The sequence below is a fragment of the Schistocerca gregaria genome, chromosome X, assembly GCF_023897955.1.
Source record: "Schistocerca gregaria isolate iqSchGreg1 chromosome X, iqSchGreg1.2, whole genome shotgun sequence".
Taxonomy (NCBI): domain Eukaryota; kingdom Metazoa; phylum Arthropoda; class Insecta; order Orthoptera; family Acrididae; genus Schistocerca; species Schistocerca gregaria.
This window is the reverse complement of record NC_064931.1, coordinates 529,880,255-529,900,870: the sequence shown is the minus strand read 5'-3', so window position 1 is coordinate 529,900,870 and position 20,616 is coordinate 529,880,255. Positions and strand designations below refer to the sequence as shown.

The 20,616-nt window shown below is 38.4% G+C and overlaps 1 protein-coding gene across 2 annotated transcripts in view; it reads right to left on the bottom strand.

Moving 5' to 3' along the window:
• Window positions 1-20,616, bottom strand: part of LOC126298942 (uncharacterized) — a 171,221-nt gene that overhangs the window by 57,609 nt on the left and 92,996 nt on the right. For both annotated transcript variants that reach the window (XM_049990543.1, XM_049990544.1), the window contains exon 9: window positions 1,455-1,522. In XM_049990543.1, coding sequence (XP_049846500.1) covers window positions 1,455-1,522 — 68 coding nt within the window. The remainder of the gene's footprint in view (window positions 1-1,454; window positions 1,523-20,616) is intronic.

The window sequence follows — 20,616 nt, the reverse complement described above, 5'->3', positions numbered from 1 at the left end:
GCAAGATGATAAACAGTGGACTGGAAACACTGGCGTGTGAGAGTGATGGGTAAAGTGTGTACCAGAAAACAACAAATTCTTCAGGGGTGTCACCATGTGTCCCAAAGATACTGACTTACTGAACATCAATACAGGGTGTGATGCTGTTACAGGGCAATACAGGAGGCACTATGGCTCACAATATTGTGTATATGACTATATAGCATATCTTTTAGTAAGGCCTCCCACTGCTGGACTAGTGTCCTCTTGCATCTCAGCAAAGGTCTGTGGTGTCTGTGTGTTTAAATTTACACTCCTTTCATGTAGATCATCCCATGCATGTTCCATCATATTTTAATTGTTGGAGCCCGCTTGTGTGTGTCTAAATTTGTTATTTTCTCAGGTGGCAGGCACTCTTCTGCTAGTCTAGCCCTGCACTGTTGAACATTATCATTCATGACACAGAACCTAGGTATATAAGCACACAAAAGGTGCACATATCACTGCAGGATGTTATCCTTCACAATGCAACCCTCATAGTCCACTACAAAACACATGCAGCGATCTAGTCATCATAATGTGGAACCACACCAAATGACAACACTGTTATTGAAGTATCTGTATCTCTCTCTCTCTCTCTCTCTCTCTCTCTCTCTCTCTCTCTCTCTCTCTCTCTCTGCATAGCACTAGCAGAGATTAAATGTGTGCCAGTGATCTGCCAGATAAACATAATATGACAAATCACAGTACACTAAACATCAACACATCAGGAGAGGGCACTACCATGTTCCAGCATCAGCTATTGGTTGGCAAAACATCACATTTTTTAAGCCACAATGGGTCTGTGTAAGGGGGACTACATCTAATGTGCCACTGAGCACACAAAACAACCTCTGAAACCTGGTGGTGTACTATATTGATGGAAGATGCATGACACAGTCTGGTGTGCATTCTGCAGCAAGGGCAGATGCTGTGCTGGTTTGGCCATGTCTGGGCATTTAGGACCAAATAATAATCTTGTTGCTGTGTGGCAGCACACTGTCAACCTTGCCTTTATTTCCACTGAACGTTGACTGCTTCTTCAAACCACCTTGACAGCCATGAAATAAAATTTTGGGCAATTTCAATTCTTTGCCCATCCTCGTATCTGTCAGTGATCTTGTGCTGTACGAACAACCAAATGTGTGTACTGTGCCAGCCTGTTTAATACCATTAATACTGTTTTCTGTATGGATGCAACATGAAGGTACACTTAGTGGGCTTGTAACAGCACAAAAACATCATCTGTCATTTCCTTGTTCCACCACAGTTCAGTCCAGACAGTGTTACCACGGTGCCAAGTTTTTTTAACATTCCTTACCTCACAGACATGAGTGTAGCATGGTCTTCTATACAGTAAGATAATAGAACATACATCATTTCTAACTGTTCTCTTTGAGTGTTATTTAAACAGAAACGGCAACAGCATTATTTACCACAGATTCTGCTTTATACGTTGTGACATTCTGGGATATTTTTCCGCCTCTTGGGTCAGCTACTGCCTCTGAAAAGCAAGAATAGTATCTCTCAGCATAAATGTCACGTGATCTAACCTGAAACATTTAGTGCAGGCATACAATAAAGGAATCAAACATAAAAACATTCCTTACATAGACCAGTTTTCATTACAGCCCAAATCAAACTTGTGGAAGCCCATTGTGTACATAATTTAGACCATTTGTGCACTACAACTGATCACTGCTGAAGGACTGAAATCATTACGTAGAATGCTACACATCATGTATCCATCAGTGTAAATGGACATACTTAAGAGAGAAAGTAGAAGACCAATATAAATTAATAAGTAAATTTTTTTGGTGGGGTTAAATGCAACAACTGTGTGTTTGACTTAACACTATCTGCATTAAAAGCTTGCACTCAACAAATAGTAGCCACAAACAGAAGCCAATCCTTGGTAATTGATACTGTTGAACACTGAAGTAATTTGCCATGAAGACCTCCCACAACCAATGTGACAAGTAACATCAGAAATCAATCAGTATCCTACATAACCTCTTTCCTGAATCACAATTCACACACAGCTGTACAAGTTGAACATTTACAACATTTCTCAACTTCAGATCAACAATTTAAAAAAATTCGCTGGTATTAAGTAAACTGTGAATTTATGGTGTAACACAGACCAGTGTTGATCAGAAAAGATTAATATGGTACAGTCAATTACCCTTAACCTTGCATCAGAAAAATGTTTCTCTATTGGAAATGCCAAGCAGCTTGCTCATCAGATTGTTTACTCCTGTCACTGAGCATGAAAGTTGTATGAAGTTTCTACATGGCCAAGAAGTGTGTGTGTGCATTCTGTGTGACCAACTGCATCTGATAACACAGATGTTCCTTAAGAAAGTCACTCTCATCCAACATGACTATATCCCAATTCACTCAAGCACCGTATCACCAGTGTCATCCATTGTCACTGCTTTAACTAAGAAACTGGCAGAAAACTGTTTCCCTTTTCATTTTATTGCTTCATAAATTAGCTATCTATAAGAGACTATATAAAGACAAGTTGTCATTCATTGTTACCTAAAACTTAGAAAATTTCTTGACTGATTTACTTCAAAGCTTCTACATAAATATTCAGACAGGCATATGCTGTTTATTTTTCTAAACAACAATGTGCTGTTTTGTTTTCTTCCTTGTTGTCAGTTTTGCAGAAAACATGAGAGGTGTATTTATTGCTTATCGGTTAATGAGTAGAATGTTACAAAGGAATCTGAATCATCTAAACCTTTGTAATCCTATCCATTTGAATATTAAAAGTACGCAAAATACTGTCATTGAAGCTATTATCCTCAAAGATCTAGTAACTGAAGAGGTCTTTACCATACCCAATATAACAACAATCCCACAGATTTACCCATTCATTCAAAGCGACTTCAGTTCCCAAATAATTTTCCATTTGCAGCAACAACCAACAAGGCTCAAGGTTAGGTTTTATTTTCATATTCTGTATATTTTCATGTTGTAAAAACTATCCATGTAAGGTGAAAGATAAACAATGTTTTACCTCAGTATGCTACATCTTGGAACTGAATAACGCCTTTGTACTATAGGACGCCTTTGTACTATAGGACGCCTTTGTACTATAGGACGCCTTTGTACTATAGGACGCCTTTGTACTATAGGACGCCTTTGTACTATAGGATGATCACTGATGCAGCTGTTTCCTTTGCATGTACAAACTGCTGTCAGCTACATTTGAGGTTGTCAGGTGTTCAATGCTCAAAACACATTATGCTTTTTGTACAGAGTATTTGGAGTAATACTGTAATGAATATTGCTCTTTTTTCCACAAGTACTTTACAATGACAAATATAAGGGAGTCTCCTTACATAAGAAAGAGAATAAATGGTTACCAATACAAAATGTGCACCTACATTCAAATTTGTACTTTGTATTTTTCAAATACAAAATCCAGAACATATATAATGGCAATTGTTTGTACCTTCCAATACATGGTACTTAAATGCATGTATCTGTGAGACCAAGTCAGTAAACTAGAGTGCAATCAAAACAATTTGTGACAGTTCGGTTCGGGGGAAGGTGCATGATGCCATTGGCGAAGTACTTCCCTGTTGCTGCACTAAAAAGTCAGCATAAATAGCGTACCCAATTGCCATGCTTTCAGTGAACAATTGTGCATGGCCTAAAGCACCAGTTGCTTCCATGTTCTTCAGCTCTCTCTATGAAGTCCAATATTTGAGCATTTGAGTGTTCCATGTTCAAGGCTCATGGCCACTAATGCTGTCACCTGAAAACACGTTTAAAGGTTTCGAAGTTATCAAGGATTGCAAACAAAATTCCAAATTTGATGATGAGAACATCAATCTGCATAACCGGTGTAAGAGTAGTGTGAACTGGAGGACCTTAGTGTAGGTCCAGTTATAGAGTTTCAAGAGTGTTGAACAGCATAGTCACTCCAAGAACTATGCACAGACAGTGCTGAGAAATGGAAATGAGAAGGAATGGAAGGAAGAGGAGAACAATACAGTATCACCAGTTCGTTCTCTCCTGGAAACACTGTGCAATAAATGAAGTTATGAAAGAGACGTACATTCCAGCAGAATGAAATTCACAAGTATGTATATTGCTACCAATTCAAGGTGCAACCTACATAATAAGTTAACTTCTTTACAGCCCCATAAGAGCAATGTCATTTAAAGGTAGTAGGCCATCTCTTTTAAATGGACAGCATGAGCTTATCTTCCAACACATATATTCCAACACAATTGTCATTTCACAACTTGATTATCAAGAGAGAGAACATGGTAGTTATCTGTGTGACAGGAGGAGCAGATTGATCAAATACACTGGTGTTGCAAACTTAAGGACATACCTAACTTTCGCATGAAGTGTCATTGTAAAGTAACACGACTCGACTGAAGTTCCACATCTACATCAGTACTACACAGGCAACCTGATGGTTGTGTTGAAGGGTACTCCTGGCATCACTAATTCCTCGAACTCTGTTTCTTTCGCGAATTGCATGTGCAAACAATTACCGTCAGTAAGCCTTTGTATTACCTCCAATTTCTCTGATTTTTTTCATTGCAGTTGTTTTGCGAGGCATATGTGAGATGAAGTAACATGTTGTCCAACTCTTCCTGGAGAGTACGCTCCCTAAATTTCAACAGTAAACTTCTCTGTGATGCAAGATGCCTCATTAGCATTTCCCACTGTAACACTCTCACATCGACTAAACTATCCCATGACAAATTCTTTGTTGCGTCATCTCTCTCTTCCATCAGTCCTACCTGGTCAGGGTCCCAGATGGATCAAAAATACTCAAGAATCGGTGAAACAAGTGCCTTGTAAGCCATTTCTTTAGTGGCTGAATTACATTTCCTTTCTATGAATCTCAGTCTCACGTCTCCTTTTTCTACTATTTGCTTTATGTGGTCATTCCACTTAAGGTCGCTCTGCATAGGTACTCCTCAATATTTTGTGAACTTTTCTATTTACAGCAATTTGTCTTCAATAGTGTAGCTCTACAGTAGTGAATTTCATTTCTTATGCAGATAGCATATGATACACTTATTTACATTCAGGGTCAACTGCCAGTCCCTGCAGCACTCATCAATCCTCTGTAGGTCCTTTTGTAAATTGTTACTGCCCTCTGACGTCCTACCCTCTTATAGACAACTGTATCATCTGCAAACTGCCTTATAAAGCTTCTGACACATTCTACTAGATCACTTGTATACATTGCACACAGTAACACCCCTATTACAGTTCCCTGGGGTACCCATGAAATTATCTTTACATATGTCAATTTTGTTGCAGTAACAGTGACGCACTGAGTTCCATCTGCAAGGAAGTCCTGAATCCAGCTGCAATACTCAGTAACACGGTCAATGTTATTGTGGCACTGCACTGCTTTCACAGGTGCTTCTTTTCAGGGTTTCATTCCACCATGACTTCATTTTTATGGCTGTCAGTGTGCAACCATATCTAACTGTGCAGATGGAGGATATCTTGGAATGAGAAGATACTTGACAAATGCATTGTACTGCCCATTTCTCCAACTTAATCCCATTAATCACATGTGGAAAGGGTTGGGGAGTCATTATTACATAACATATACATGCACCAACAATCACACAGCAGTTTTAAACTGCACTGGAGGAGGACAAACACCCAGTCAAATACCTAGCCACAAGAACTCTTTACCAAATTGTGGCCACTATGGGAGCGTAGGACCAAGCTCACTTTGCTATCTGTGGTGATCACACACCCTATTAAGAAGCGTGCCACATGATTGTAGTGTCCAAACTGCGTAGGATTCAGTGTAACTGTTGTCTTTGAATAAAAGTGTCATTTCTGTTCATCTCACTGCATGTTGCTTTCAGATATCTTCCACACTGTACTGTACCAGTTCTTTCTATGTACGGTTAAAGTTTTATCGAGATGTGTTACTTATCAGTGACACATAAGATTGTACACCCCAGTATTGGGGACAAGGAACTTTAAAAAAGAAACCAAGCCAGGGACGGCTCTGCAGGCACACGAGTTTGGCAGCATCATCAATAGGTGGTGGTATGCTTTGAGGCCCAGTGATTGGTAGACATTCCTAGTATGAGAATTTTAGATCACATGCCAGATAAATGTAGGTTCTGGCTGCGTGGCCAGAAAAAAAAAAATCAGCTGCTGGCATGAAACATGAAAAGGTACAAGGCAAAGCTAAATTGACTAGCCAGAACAACTTCCAAATAAGACTAAGTATAATAAAAACTAAATACAATTAGTGACAGAAAAGCCAGTAGCATAGTTACAAAGACAAAACCATGATGAGTGAAAACTCGTCCTCAATATGAAGTTTAGTTTTTAAGTTATTTCCTGTTGAATGTTTTATGTATGTAATGAATTTACAAAATTTATATCTTTATAATGCCTTAAGCAATTTCTACAAACTAAGTGTCTATGGATAAATATCTGAGAGCACTAGCAAACTGTAAAAATACATTCTTTTCAAAAATAAAAATTATCCATTTTGAATTACAGGCCAGAATGTACATTCTGCACATTAAAACTTGAATTTTCACACACACAAAACACGAAATATTTAAAGTAGTGGCAGCAGTACTTAACGGATATAATTCTAAATGTCTGAGTGAAATTAGTTTTAATTGTTTATATTTATTAGTAATGTAAAAACGCAAATAACTGTATATGTGGACAAAACCACCATTTTGGTGCAAAATATTTACATTAGAGAAAAACTGAGAACAGCACCCTAAAGCTGATGAAATTCACGTGCAAATTCATATACGATGTGCGTATTTAAAATTAAATTTTAGTTTAAGTATATTTACGAAGTCTGAAGTGTGAGAGTTTGATCCATATCAAGGGAAGGGTTTAATTAGTGGCGACAGTTTTTGCACGAGGCCTTCTAGTATTATGAATGAATTGGGGTTAACAGCTAGAACAGACAGGAAGTACGTGCGGAGTAGGTCAACTCACGAGTGAATAGGAATACTTCCAAGTATATTGCCATGGAGTTGTGATATTTGTGCATGTTGACAGTGAATAAAAACTTTTCTGCGGTTAATTTCGAGAGTGATCTGCACTCTGAGTTTAGTTGGTTCACAATTGTGGAATTTTACCTTTAGACTTGCATTAAAGAAACTTTAATTATTTTTCCATGATTTTTCGGGAGTTCATGCAAACGAGAGATAATGTTTCATTTAAGCCCTCACTCAGATTATCATTATTCCAGTGATTAATGATTATGAATGAAGGTTAGTGTTACTTTATTTGAAATGAACTCAATTTTGTTAAAATTTAAAATACTATTAGTAGCCTACATTTTCACCCGAAACTCCTGCCTGCACTTATTTGAATTTGTGACTGAATTTTTTGGGTTAGTGTGACAGATGCATTTGTTGGCCTCTAGACTGTAGCTTATCCAACACTTAAAACTATAAAAATGCATTTTGGAGAGCCAATAAGCTGTGACGTTTTGATAACTTATCATTCATGTAGTTGCATGTTGTGTTCTGGAAGATCAGTTTTTAGCTTCTTCATTAATTAATTATTTGTTTGTCAAGTTGCATACGTTGGTCTCGGCCATGATGAACAAGAATTAGCAAAAACAATACACTTCACCTGTATTGTCGCACACATCATGCGAAAGTTACTTTCCTCCTCAAGTTTTGCACACTAGCGTATTTCATGTGGCTTGCCAAGGCATGACACACACCATGTATCAGATAATGGCAAAAAGCTGTAAAGACAGCACAGCTGAAGGACAAACAAAGCATTGATAGAGAAGAGTAACACGATAGTTCATCAAACCAGTGTGGACGATGACCCCTTTCCAAATTGTTATTCATGTTTCATTCCTAAAAGTAAGGTGCCTATCATGAGAAAAGAATTCCATTGCTCTGAAAAATGGTTTCTTTAATTTTCCGCTTCAAAAAATTTCCCCTACTTCTACTACAGTACAAAGCACAATACCATTATATTGTGTTAGGTAACACTGACACTGCATTGGACGAAATTTCGCCTTAAAAAAAAAAAAATGTTTCTTCAGAGAAAACTGAACCTGACATGAATAAGGCAGAGTTAATGGAGTTCTTACAATTCTGAAAGGCAGAAATCCCATGCTACCAGGCTGAAAAACTTATGAGGGCAAAACAGTGTAGTGTTATCAGACTTCCTCCATACCACACTTATTTCCGGTCTCTGTAAAATGTCAAATCAAAACAACTTCAGCCACCTAACTTCTCAGTTTTATTTTGTTTGTGCAAAAAGCTCATTTCAACCAAATTAAACATATATGGGCCTAGTTGGGAAGCAGAATGACAAGAAACATTAAAAAGTTTATTCTCTGAGGGTAGAAAGTTGACAGAAGAAGCAGTTGTGAACATTACCCCACGTGACCTATCTCGAGTTATCAGCTATCGTAAAAAATAATGTTCCCCTCCATTCACTCTATGCGTAACTGTCGATATTCAAGTTACTTTATTCACAACATAATGTACGTTTTCATATCATCATATTATCACTAGAGACCGGATTATATGCTTCACATAAACCTTAAAATATGCATGAAGAATGTTTAAAAATGCAAGAAAAGTGTCAAAATATGCAAGATCAAATAATAAACAAACATGGTAGTTACTGCATGCATATATCCCAAAGCCGAACCTGTGCCATTTAATTATGAGGAAGAGTGCCAGCAATGTGAAAAATCTGAACATTTAGAAAGTTGATATCATTTTAAGAATACTTTCTGGTAGAGGTCAGGAAGGGGCCCTTTCTGGGATTATTTTCTAAAAATTTGCAAAATGGGAATGCATACTGTGTTTCAAGAATTGTTCCTTCCTTGCTATTGTTGTTGGTAACTAGTGGATGCCATACGAGTTAGTCACAGCGAAACAATCTATATGTACAGGACCAACTTCGAGATACATCGCAAGCAGAGGGGCATGTGCAAAAACTCCATAATATTTTATTTAAAAAAAAACAACATACAGTCATGAATTTTTTTGAACAGCATTAACTTTTAATTAATACTATTGGACCAAGGCAGCATTTATAATTTATTTTACATTTTTCTACGATTTTAAACAAACGACCAAGTACTGTTCCAAATGTTTGGTAGTAAGTGTCTTCAGTCACTCAAAACTTTTTTATAAGCAGAAAAGGACAGGTCTACATCAACTGAGGTAACTGGGCAGTATTTGAATTTAGGTGCTATGTTGTCACTTATTGTTTCTGGTGAAAGGTCACCGTCTCTTTAAATGCTCTTGGGAATTCCTCCAACAATGAGTTCACTAGAATAATTTTACTCATTAACTGAATAGAATCATTCAATGCCAAATCTTGATTTTCAAGCTTTTTAATGTTTGCAGGTATACGGGAAAAATGAGTGCTAATCACAGCAATGTCTTTTTTAATACCAGAATGATTAAAAGCTTCCTTGCACTGGCAAACTGCCAAACTTATCAAAGTAATTTACTACCCCTAACAGCCTCGAAACATTCATTGTGAAACAACACAGCTTCAACCCACATACCCCAATGAGTTACCACTGATTTCGGAGGTAAAGGTACATTTGATAGTTTTTCTTTGTAGATCTTGATGCAAGCAGTAGCCATTAGAAACACTTTCTTCGTGGCCAAAATCAGTTTATTTACATTAGCAAATGTGGAACGTACTTCAGCATGGTGATGCACTCCATAAGCAAAGCACGTCACATTAACATATAGGGTCATCAGTCACCTAAAGTTCATTGCGAATTTCTTCCAGAAAATTTATGTAAATTGTCGGTATGTAAATTTTACGGAATGTTGAGTCACCTTGTATATTTTGATTTAAACAGTTTTTGCAATTGAAGGCTTTGATGATAAGGTTTGTAGGTTTGTGAAGTGGAATATTGCTTGCAACGAATGTTTCATTCAGATCCATTTCAAACCGACTTTTTGGTTACCTTTGGACAAACCTCACCTACCGCAACTTGCTGTTGTCAGAAGATGTTGTCGTGGTCCTTTCTCCTGCATTCCTGCAATACTTGTCTTGACATTTTGGCCTATTTGAAACTTTTTTTTTGTATGAAACATTTTTCTCACAAACCCAACAACAAAAAACAGTTACGTCGTATGTAAATGTTCCAGGATGGTCAGCTACCCATGAAACAATGTTTCAGGTGGCATGGTGCTCAACACGTTACACACTACACGTCGTAAACATGTTCAACTGTGTACAAGTAATTAGGAAGCTAAACTGAAACAATGGACGTGTGACTAAAACCTTGCGTAACTTGCCGACACGTATGGTAGGACAGCAGAGGGGATTACCCGGGGGTGCAGGAGCATTGGCTCGGTCTGCTTGTCCTTGTCCCTCTTCTGTAATGATTTCCCTATGCAGTGGCCTCTCAATTAGTGATTGCACACAGTTCTAGGTTGCAGTCAATCTGTGAGACATCAAAACTAGATCGAGCTAGAGACTACCCGTCTAAATTTGTAAAATATTGTAAACATAGAGTGGAAATATGCATTGTCACTAGTTTCTAGTTCAAATATGCAGTAACTGATGAAAAGCAACCAAATTTTCGAATGCATATGCAACATTCAAATGCATATAATCCAGTCTCTAATTATCATACACAGCGATTGTTAAGACAAATCACAGCTGTGCAGACACACTAAAGGTGAATAGGTGATATCTCTCTCTCTCTCTCTCTCTCTCTCTCTCTCTCTCTCTCTCCCCCTCCCCCCCCTTTCCCTCCCTCCCTCCCTCCCTCCTTCCATCCATCCATCCATCCATCCATCCAACCCTCCCCCCCCTTCCCCCTACAGTGTGCCCTGCTATCGTCACAGCCTTTGCACTCTTACCACATACATTTCACTCTCATGGTCAGTTCTTTTACTTTTTATAGGCTTGTTATTGCCAAAGATCACATTCCTTATTACATTCAAGCCACACTCTGATCCAATTAGATGGTGTTTTAGCTCATTACAACTACTGTTCCTGTTCTTAGAAAGAACATGTGAAACTTTGTTTATCATGACACAAGGCTGCATCTTTCATATCCATATATTCATCGCAGTGGAATACAGCAGAAAGGTAGTGTTTTTTACCAGAACCACATACCTGTACGAATCAACAAAATGTACTGAGGACACAGTCCATCTCTCATTATATGGAAGTACCCTCTAACTATTTGGATTCAAATGATGAAACTTGAGTTTCTCCCTGGCATGGGCTTATTTCATGTGCCTTGCAGCCAATGGTTGTGAAATACCACTGTTTCGCAACACCACAAACTCTAACAGCATATTATATATAATTATATATACACGATACGATACAATGTCCTTGTATGCATTGTAACCAGAATAACAAAGGCACTGCAATATCGTATTTATCTGCCGATACCGGGCAAGTGATTTTCGAGTACAATATCTCACCCGTACAGGAATATACATAATGGATGTAAGAGTTCATGTTGTAGACACACACGGTTGACACGATATAGAAGTTTGGAACTGGCCATGAATCGTGCACGCTTAGCCAAATGGTGAGGCTATCACTCACGATAAGCGGAAAATCCAGTTTCGAGTCCCAGTCTCACATAAATTTTCATTGTCATCATTCCATTCTACAGTGGATGTTGTCCTTATTTGCAATTGTGAGTTTATCTGATATAACTCTGACAGTCTCTCATATTGTTTTTAAAAGTATTAAAATAATTTCCTCTGGTTCATTTTGTATTCATCTTGCTCCTAAGCAACATGCCTAACAACTTTACAGCTATTCTCAATTCTGACACCACTATGCTTCCCTTTTTACTGTTCTTTGCTCTCATTTAATTTCTTGTTAGTAATATTTCACTATTTTTCAAGATCTTTCAACCATCCTTTTCCTTATTTCAATTTTAAGTACATTTTCTTTGTAGACTGGGATTTTTACAATAGACTTATCACTGAATTATTCAGCATAAACTGCACTAAACTGGGGACATAAAAATTTGGACAAACTTGACGTTTTAAGTATATTGCTTTAATCTTTAAAAAATGCTATGTATTATAAAATGAGTGATTTGAGACACATGTTAATGCACTGGAGTTGCATTTGGTTGTGCTCCTCCCATAATGACAACACTGTTGGGGAAAATCCTAATCTTTCTTCCTTAGTTAATGTATAACAACACTTAATGGTGTACCAAAATTTATCTTCTTATAAAGACATAGCACAGTAAAGTCACCCAACTGCAAATATGGTGAGAAACAACAGTCCATTTGTTACAGTTACAAATCTTCTCATTTTGTAGAAAAAATGTTTATGAAAATTTTAGATTTAATTCAAAATATGCAAATGACTAAACAAAATTAAAGAGACAGGCTGGTAGGTTGGTCAGTTGGTTGGCTGGTTTGTGGGAACAGCAAGGTCATTGGTCCCATCGGATTAGGGAAGGAAGCCGGCCGTGCCCTTTCTAAGGAATCATCCCGGCATTTGCCTGAAGCAATTTCGGGAAATCGCAGCAAACCTTGATGAGGTTGGCCGAATGCGAGTCCAGCATGCTAACCACTATGTCACCTTGCTCGGTGAGCAGGCTGGCTGTTCAGCACTTATCTTCAGGAGACAAAATTCTAACTAACATGTTGCCTGTCGGTGCTCATCTGGAATCTGTAGCCCATGGTTGTTTAGCGGTTTTCCTGATGTTTTGCAGCAAGGGGGGGGGGGGGGGGGGGGGGGGGGCAGCATTGTCAACGATTCATCCATCACTGATAGTGGCCGTCCACATATGCTGGTGGAACATCAGAAGGAAAAAAAAAAAAGCTAAATAACCATCAGTTGCAGGTCTCTAGATGAGTGCCAACACACAACGTGTCAAAAAGTGACCACAAAAACTCCAACAGTTTATAAAAACCGCCCAATATGTGCCGAGAGAAATATTTATAAGAAGAATAAACTATACCTAGCTTCCAGGATTTTTCCTTTCCTTTTTCTTTATTTCTAAAGAAGGGTCAAAGGACAGGTTGAAGGAGGTCAGGAAGGAAAGGCATGCCACTCAGGCTCCAGACTGGTGAATAATATCAGCTATATATTGTCACAACATGTGGTTTCCTCTCAACCTGGGGTTTTTCCATCAGTAAATACTCGTAATTTTTCCTCTAGCCAGCCACTCTATCATCATGTAGAATGTACTGATGGGCAATACTTTAGTCGAGAGTCATTTCTGTAGTTTCCTAGAATATTTCATATCATCATGCACTCCACTTAACTCTTTCACTGCAACAGATGTGTTCTTTACACCCCTTGTTGAGGTGACTTTTGTTATGGCTGTACTGCTCACCAAAAGCTGATGTCTGTGCCAAAAGATGGCATTCCAGACAAAATGATATACTTACCTGATTTTTGAAAATCTATTAAATGAAAAATCTGATTTTTGCACATTTTATAGTCCAATACCTTCACTTGATAAACAATCGAATTTCTTTTCATTATCTGTCATACTTCTGCATCGTAACAAATTAAGTACAACATTGCACAAAGTTTTAAAGAGTTTGCAGACGTCAAATTTCACTCCATGAACTTTCTGTAGGGTTGATTTCTGCTCATACATTGCAGTGAATGAAATGTAGATGAGATATCAAAATTTCATTTAATATCAAGAGCAAAAGAATCTCTCATTTCATTCTCCAGTTATTAAGTTTTATACCTGAAGGACAGTTACGCGACATGCCCATTCACATCCTTGCACATTGAACATCGTGAGGTCATAAAAATCATCATATCTCAAATGATTCAAGCTATTGAAATGAAGTTTTTTGCAAATGATAGCACACAATGAGGCGCATATGTCATATGATAAATACTGGCAACATTTTTATTCACTGAGATATGGAAGTAACTAGGCTGCAGCAGGGAGAGGTCAGCAGCTCAAAATGCATTCATATGTTCGTAACACTGTAGGAAACTCCAAGTATCACATGTATACATGTCCACAACACCTGCGGAACAGTGTAGCAGGATGTGTGTACACACACACACACACACACACACACACACACACACACACACACACACACGCGCGCGCGCGCGCGCAGCAGCAGCAGGGTTAAAATAATTTAAACACACAGCTAATATACCATGAGGTTTTAAAGCCAGTTCATATCTGTATCAATTAGCCAATTTTATTAAACAATGAGTGGCAGCTCCAGGATCAGTTGTGCAGCCTTTCTATGAACATTTAATAAGGCAAGCAGAAATAATTATTTCATTACTAAAAGGTTGCATTCTTTTCTGTACATTTTTATGAATACTAAATTGGAATACAGACAACAGTTTTTGTCATTATTTCACATGTTGTACAATGTCTGTGGCTAGTGAATTCTGATACCTGAAGAACACTGCTTGAATCACTAGCAATCATGATTGTACTGCTACCATGATAATCATGCACTTATACTTCTCTATCTTATCGAAAGATGTACTTATATTTTATGCAAGAATTGGTACTTTATAAGTAGGTCTAAAGTTACTGTTTGTTTACTACTGTTAGTAAATAGGCTACATACTGCCTCATCAAGAAACGTGACTGGATGCACAACTAAGGGCACCTTCTTTCGTTGCATACAAGGACTGTAAACAAAGTAGTGGCAATATTGATAGAACACAATATTTAACTCAAGTGCAATTGCATTACATTCCTTCTATGTAGTCACCCACCTTTTAGCAAGCATCAGAAAACCATTGTGGACCATTGGCAAGGCTTTCTCTGTTTATGACAGCAACAGAATGCCCTATTGTGTGGATTACAGATACCACATGAGGAAATCGGCAGACTTGGAGGTGTTCCTTCAACTTTGGGAAAAGGTAGAAGTCACAAGTACTCATGTTTGGTGCATACAGAGGGTGTTCCAAGACCTCCCAGTGCCATCATTGCAATACGAACTTGATATTATTTGCAACACGACAACATGTGTTATCAAGCAACATGATAGTGATTATCTCACATTAAACATGAAAATTTAAGTTGTATAGCCGGCCAGACCTGTGTGTCAGTCCAGAAATCAGCATTAGTAGGTACTGCTAACAATTCGTCCTTTCGATATAGAATGTGCAAGAGTAATACCCTCATTGTTGTATGCCATAGTCACCATAGGCTTCAAATGACTGTATTCCTGCCAACATTTCTGTGGACATGACAAACCTGGGTGATGTAATTCATTCAGCTGATTCTTTAACTCAGGCTCATAGGCTTGTGTCCACATCTCATCAATGGCAACACTGCAGAAATGTCTCCTCTTCATTGCAGTCTGTCCAAGCAGGTGCCAGCCAGAGTATACCGGTGCAATTTCTGTATACAGGAGAATCCACATCGAACCCAATTGGATACAATTTTCCTCAAGTTCAGACATTTTATCAGTACATGCCATAACACTTGATGACTAAGTCCAAACTCTTTGGATAATTCCCAGATAGTCCACCAATGGTCTACAGAAATGAGACCACTCATAATGTCAATCTGATCTTGAGGAATGGATGGTTGACCTTTGTGGTGCTGATCTGCAGTCTCACTCTGACCTCACGCAAAATGCTTTGATCCACTGTACAACTGCCCTATACAGTAATGCATTCTCTCCACAAGCTTCACTTAATTTTTGATAACATGCTGATGCATTTTTCCACATAAACCTCGATTTTAATCCATGAGTGTTTATCACCTTTTGAGAACATGATTTAGAACAGTGAAATCAACTCTTCACTTCAACACCAAACAAAAAGAAAAATCCCAGCTGGATGCCCCTCAAATGCACATTACACAACAGCACCACCTGACTGCACCCATATCCTATTTGCACGTGTACGATCTCCTGTCCGTGCCTGGAATATTTGTTACTGCTTTTTTTTATAGCTCTCTTATTCAAAGCGCAACTTATTCTAGATTTTTATCTATGCCCTTACTCTTACTCAGTTTATGCTTGATCAACTGAGAATGCTTTCTATACATTTACTCGCCAAACATTACAAGTGCAAAGTAATAAAATAGTGCCTGTTGGTATTTTTTGTGCTCTTTCCAAAGTGACTGAATGTAAAGCTCATATTACTCCCTTTAAAAATTGATTGCATTGATGGAATTACAAATAACTGGTATGGATCATATTTAACAAACATCAAGCAAAATTGATACTATTTGCAAATGGTAATTATAGTCTGACTAATTACGGCAAGTCACGCAGGTCGAGGCATGGATGGGGATTCCAGTACCATCAGTTCCAAGCAATAGTTACAGTACATGCAGAGATACTATTTGCCTTTGAAGAAAGCATGCATCCTGCAAATAATGCTGCTTGCTTGCTTGCTTATGTAGAACTTCGTCACTTACCAATCTCTTCAGCCATGAGACGCACAATAAACAGAATAGAAATTTAGCAAATAACGCACTTTGATCCAATTTAATGCTGACACTTGCTTTCATGTTCACAGCAGAGTGTAAAGAACATTACTGAGCACACATTGGCTGTCTGAGAATGCTTGATGTCAGGTGCACGGAATAAGCCTAAACTCTAATGCCATCATTCATGAGTCCAATGACAGAACTGTAATAAATCCCAATAGAGAGAAAACAGATGAATTTGTTAATGATGTTTTCTTAACAATTATGAATTTGTTCTCTGAAAATGAGGAAAAAACACTAAATTTAGTTTATTAGAACAAATAAGCCCTCAGTCACAAATATTAAGTCAACTTGTTGCAACCCTTGTTCACTAAAGTAAGAGCAGCCATTAGTGGCTCTCCATCTTTCTTACAACTTTTCATGACGTCACCTTTCTGGCTTAGATCTTTTTTAATATGTGACTCTTAAGTACTGCCTCTTTTTCCAGTCAGTACAAACTTTAATTTTATTAATGTATTATTTACCTAATATGTTTTAGAACAGTTAGTCTAATTCTGAAGACGACGCTCATAATAGTGTCAAAACCTGGTCAATTTTGACTTAATATTTGTGACCGAGGGCTTATTTGTTCTAATATAATTCTGACACAGTCACTGAACCTTAGTAGCTATGTTCAAAGTTTTACTGTATTTAGTTCTGTACAACAAAGAGTGTCATACCAACAGTTACTGTATCACACGAATAGGAGTAAGTAGTGTTGAATTATCCAAAATTTTGGCTTTAAATACTGATGAAAACTTGAACTGAAAGAAACATTAAAGAGCTGCTTGTACAATTAAGTTCAGCTACTTTGGCTCTTCATTTAGTTGCTAGTCTTGGAAAGGAATCAATCAATCCACTAACATACACTGACGAGGAAAAACAAATTCGCAACACCAAGAACGAGTTGTGTAACAAACTAAAGTTAGTACATATGCCTCTACATCTGAAATATAATGTCTATTCATATTTTATACCAGTCACACCAGGTATTAATGTATCAGCATTTCACATCTGCAATGGCTTATTTGTGCTTACATCAACCTGTGACCTTGGAATGTTAATCACATGACTATGTTACTCAGACAAATGTATTCCTCTACATTAATTATTTTTTGGTGTAGCAATTTTTTCCCATCAATGTAGTTCGCCTATACATGAAATGTATTCACATTTGTAAATATGGGCAACCATCAGCTGTATAATGTAATGACAACAACAACAATTTGTGGCAGACCAGGACTTGATCCCTAGATTTCTACATTTACATACATACTCCGCAAGTACCCTTCACCACAACTAGTCATTTCTCTTTCTGTTGCACTTGCAGACAGAGCGAGGGAAAAATAACTGTCTATAGGCCCTCGTAAGGGGGCTAATTTCTAGTATCTTATTTCTGTGGCCCCTATGCGAAATGTTTGTTGGTGGCAATAGAATCGTCCTGCAGTAAGCTTCAAATGCCGGTTTCCTGGACTTCCTCAGTAGTGTTCTTCGAAATGAATGTCGTCTTCTCTGCAGAGATTCCCATTTGAAATCGCAAGGCATATACACAACACTTGCATGCTGATCAAACCTACCAGTAACAAATCTAACAGTTCGTCCCTGAATTGCTTGGATGTCTTCTTTCAATCCAATCTGGCGCAGATTCCAAACACTCGAGTAGTACTCGAGAATAGGTCGCACTTGCGTCCTAAATGTGGTGTCCTTTAGAGGTGAACCACACTTTCATAAAATTCTCCCAATAAACCAAAGTTGACCATTCACCTTCCCTACCACAATCCTCATGTTTGTTCGATTTCATATCACTTCACAATCTTATACCCAGATATGTGAACAATGTGACTGTGTCTGACACTACTATAATGTCGTATTCAAAACTTAAGTGTTTGTTTTTCCTCCTCATCTGTATTAACTTACATTTTTCTATATTAAAAGCCATCTGCTATTCATCACACCAACAAGAAATTTTTTGTAGTCATCTTGTATCAGTCAACAGTCACTTATCTTTGATACCTTCCTGTACACCACAGTATCATCAGTGAACAACTGCAGATTGCTACTCACCCTGTACACCAAAAAATTTATGTATACAGAGAACACCAGTGGTCCTATCTCACTTTCCTGCGACACTTGTGATGTCATCCCTGTCACCTTCAAGGGCAACATAGTGGGTTCTATTACTTAAGTAGTCTTCGAGCCAGTCTCATATCTGGGAGCCTAGTCCTTATGCACCAACCTTCAAACAGTCTGCAGTGGGTACCATGTCAAATGCTTTTTAGAAATTTGGAAATGTGGAAACTGCCTGTTGCCCATTATCCATAGTTACAATGCGAGAAAAGAGAAAGCTGGGTTTGGTGAGAAAAGAGCAATCTGGATTTCCTGTATACAGGAGCCCCTTGCACTGTTTTTTCAGTCACTTTGCACTGGTTGAGATATTCGCCATTAATGCAAACTATGTAAGGTACCAATGTCACTGAGCACTCTTTGTAAAACCGAACTGGGATTTCATCTGTACCTAGCAACTTATTTGTTTTCAGCTCTTTCAGTTGTTTCTCTGTGCAGGGGATTCTTATTACTACTGTCATCCACTAGGGACTATGCAATGGTCAAACAATGGTATTCTTGTACAATTCTCCTGCACGAACAATTTCTTGAAACTTGGAAATTAAAACTTCCACCTTCCTTTTGCTAGGCTTTACTGCCAAACCAGATGGCCAATGATTGACTGGATGTAAGCCTTAAACCCAATTAGAGATTTTACATAGGATCAGAATTTTTTCTGGTTTTCCGCCAGATCTTTAGCCAAGGTATGATGGTGGTAGCTGTTGTATGCTTCACACATAGATCTTCTCACAGATGCCCGAATCTCTACTAATTTTTGTCTGTCATCATTTGTGCGTCCTCTTTTGAACCAAGATTGCAACAGCCACGGCTTCCTTGGCATTTTCCGAATTTCATTATTAAACCACAATGGATCTTTTTCACCCTTAATCCACTTGCTGGCACATACTTGTCCAGAGCACAATTTACAATCTGTTTCAACTTTTCCCATAATTTCTCGATGGTCATCATTCTGGAACTAAAAGATTGCAGTTCATTGTCTAAGTGAAATGCTATGCTTATCTGCACTTTCTAGGAGAAACACTCCACTAGTCCCCATATCTATACTGACACCATCGATAAGGTCCAGTCTGTTTTCAGCTACAAGGGCCAAGATACTTCCATTGCGTGTGGGCTGTCAAACTGGCTTCTCGAGACAGTTTTCAGAAATGTGTTCAAAAGTACTTTACAAGATTGACTCCCTGTACCCCCTGCAATGAATCCATACACGTCCCAGTCAATACTCGATAGGTTAAAGTCACCACCAACTAATATTTTATGATCTGGGTATTTATGCGCAACTGACCACAGACTTTCTTTGAATGATTCTAGAACTAATAGCGGAGCCAGGTGGTCAGTAAAAATGCCGAACAATTAACTTTGTTTCACCTACACCTGTTATCCTGTTGTGCATAACTTCACTATCACATTCAATTTCAACCTCAGTAGAGAGAAGATTTTGGCGACTGCAATGAACACTCCCCCTCCTACAGCGTATAATCCATCTTTCCGATAAACATTTCAAGACTTGCTAAATATCTTGGAGCTTTCTATTTTGGGTCTTAGCCAGCTCTTGGTCCCAAGAATAATTTGAGGTTGAGAACTTTCCTGGAGGGCAGTAAATTCAGGAACTTTCTTATGAATCCTTCGGCGATTTACTGATAAAATTTTTACAGTCAAGCTGTCTTTGCTCTGAACTTCCTAGCTGAAAAAATCCCCATATGCATCCCACAAGTATTCTGCTACCTGAGTAGCAGCTTCCTTCATGTATTGCACCCCTGACCTATCACGGCGAGTCTTACAAATTCCTACCTGATATCGCAGGTCCAGAAATCTGTAGCCAAGACAGTCACATAGAGCACGAAGATTCTGGTAGAGACCCTCCACCCAGCTCCAAACCAAAGGACCCTGATCAACTCTGGGAAGCAAGCTGCAAATTGTGAGCTCTGCTTGCACCCCACGTGTGAGGTCAGCAGTATTCACCTCCTCCACTGGCTGCCTCTAAGAACTCAGGATGACCTCAGGACCTGTGCGCCAGGCATCGTTGGCACTGTCGTGAGCCACAATTTGCACGTGACTATACCCCT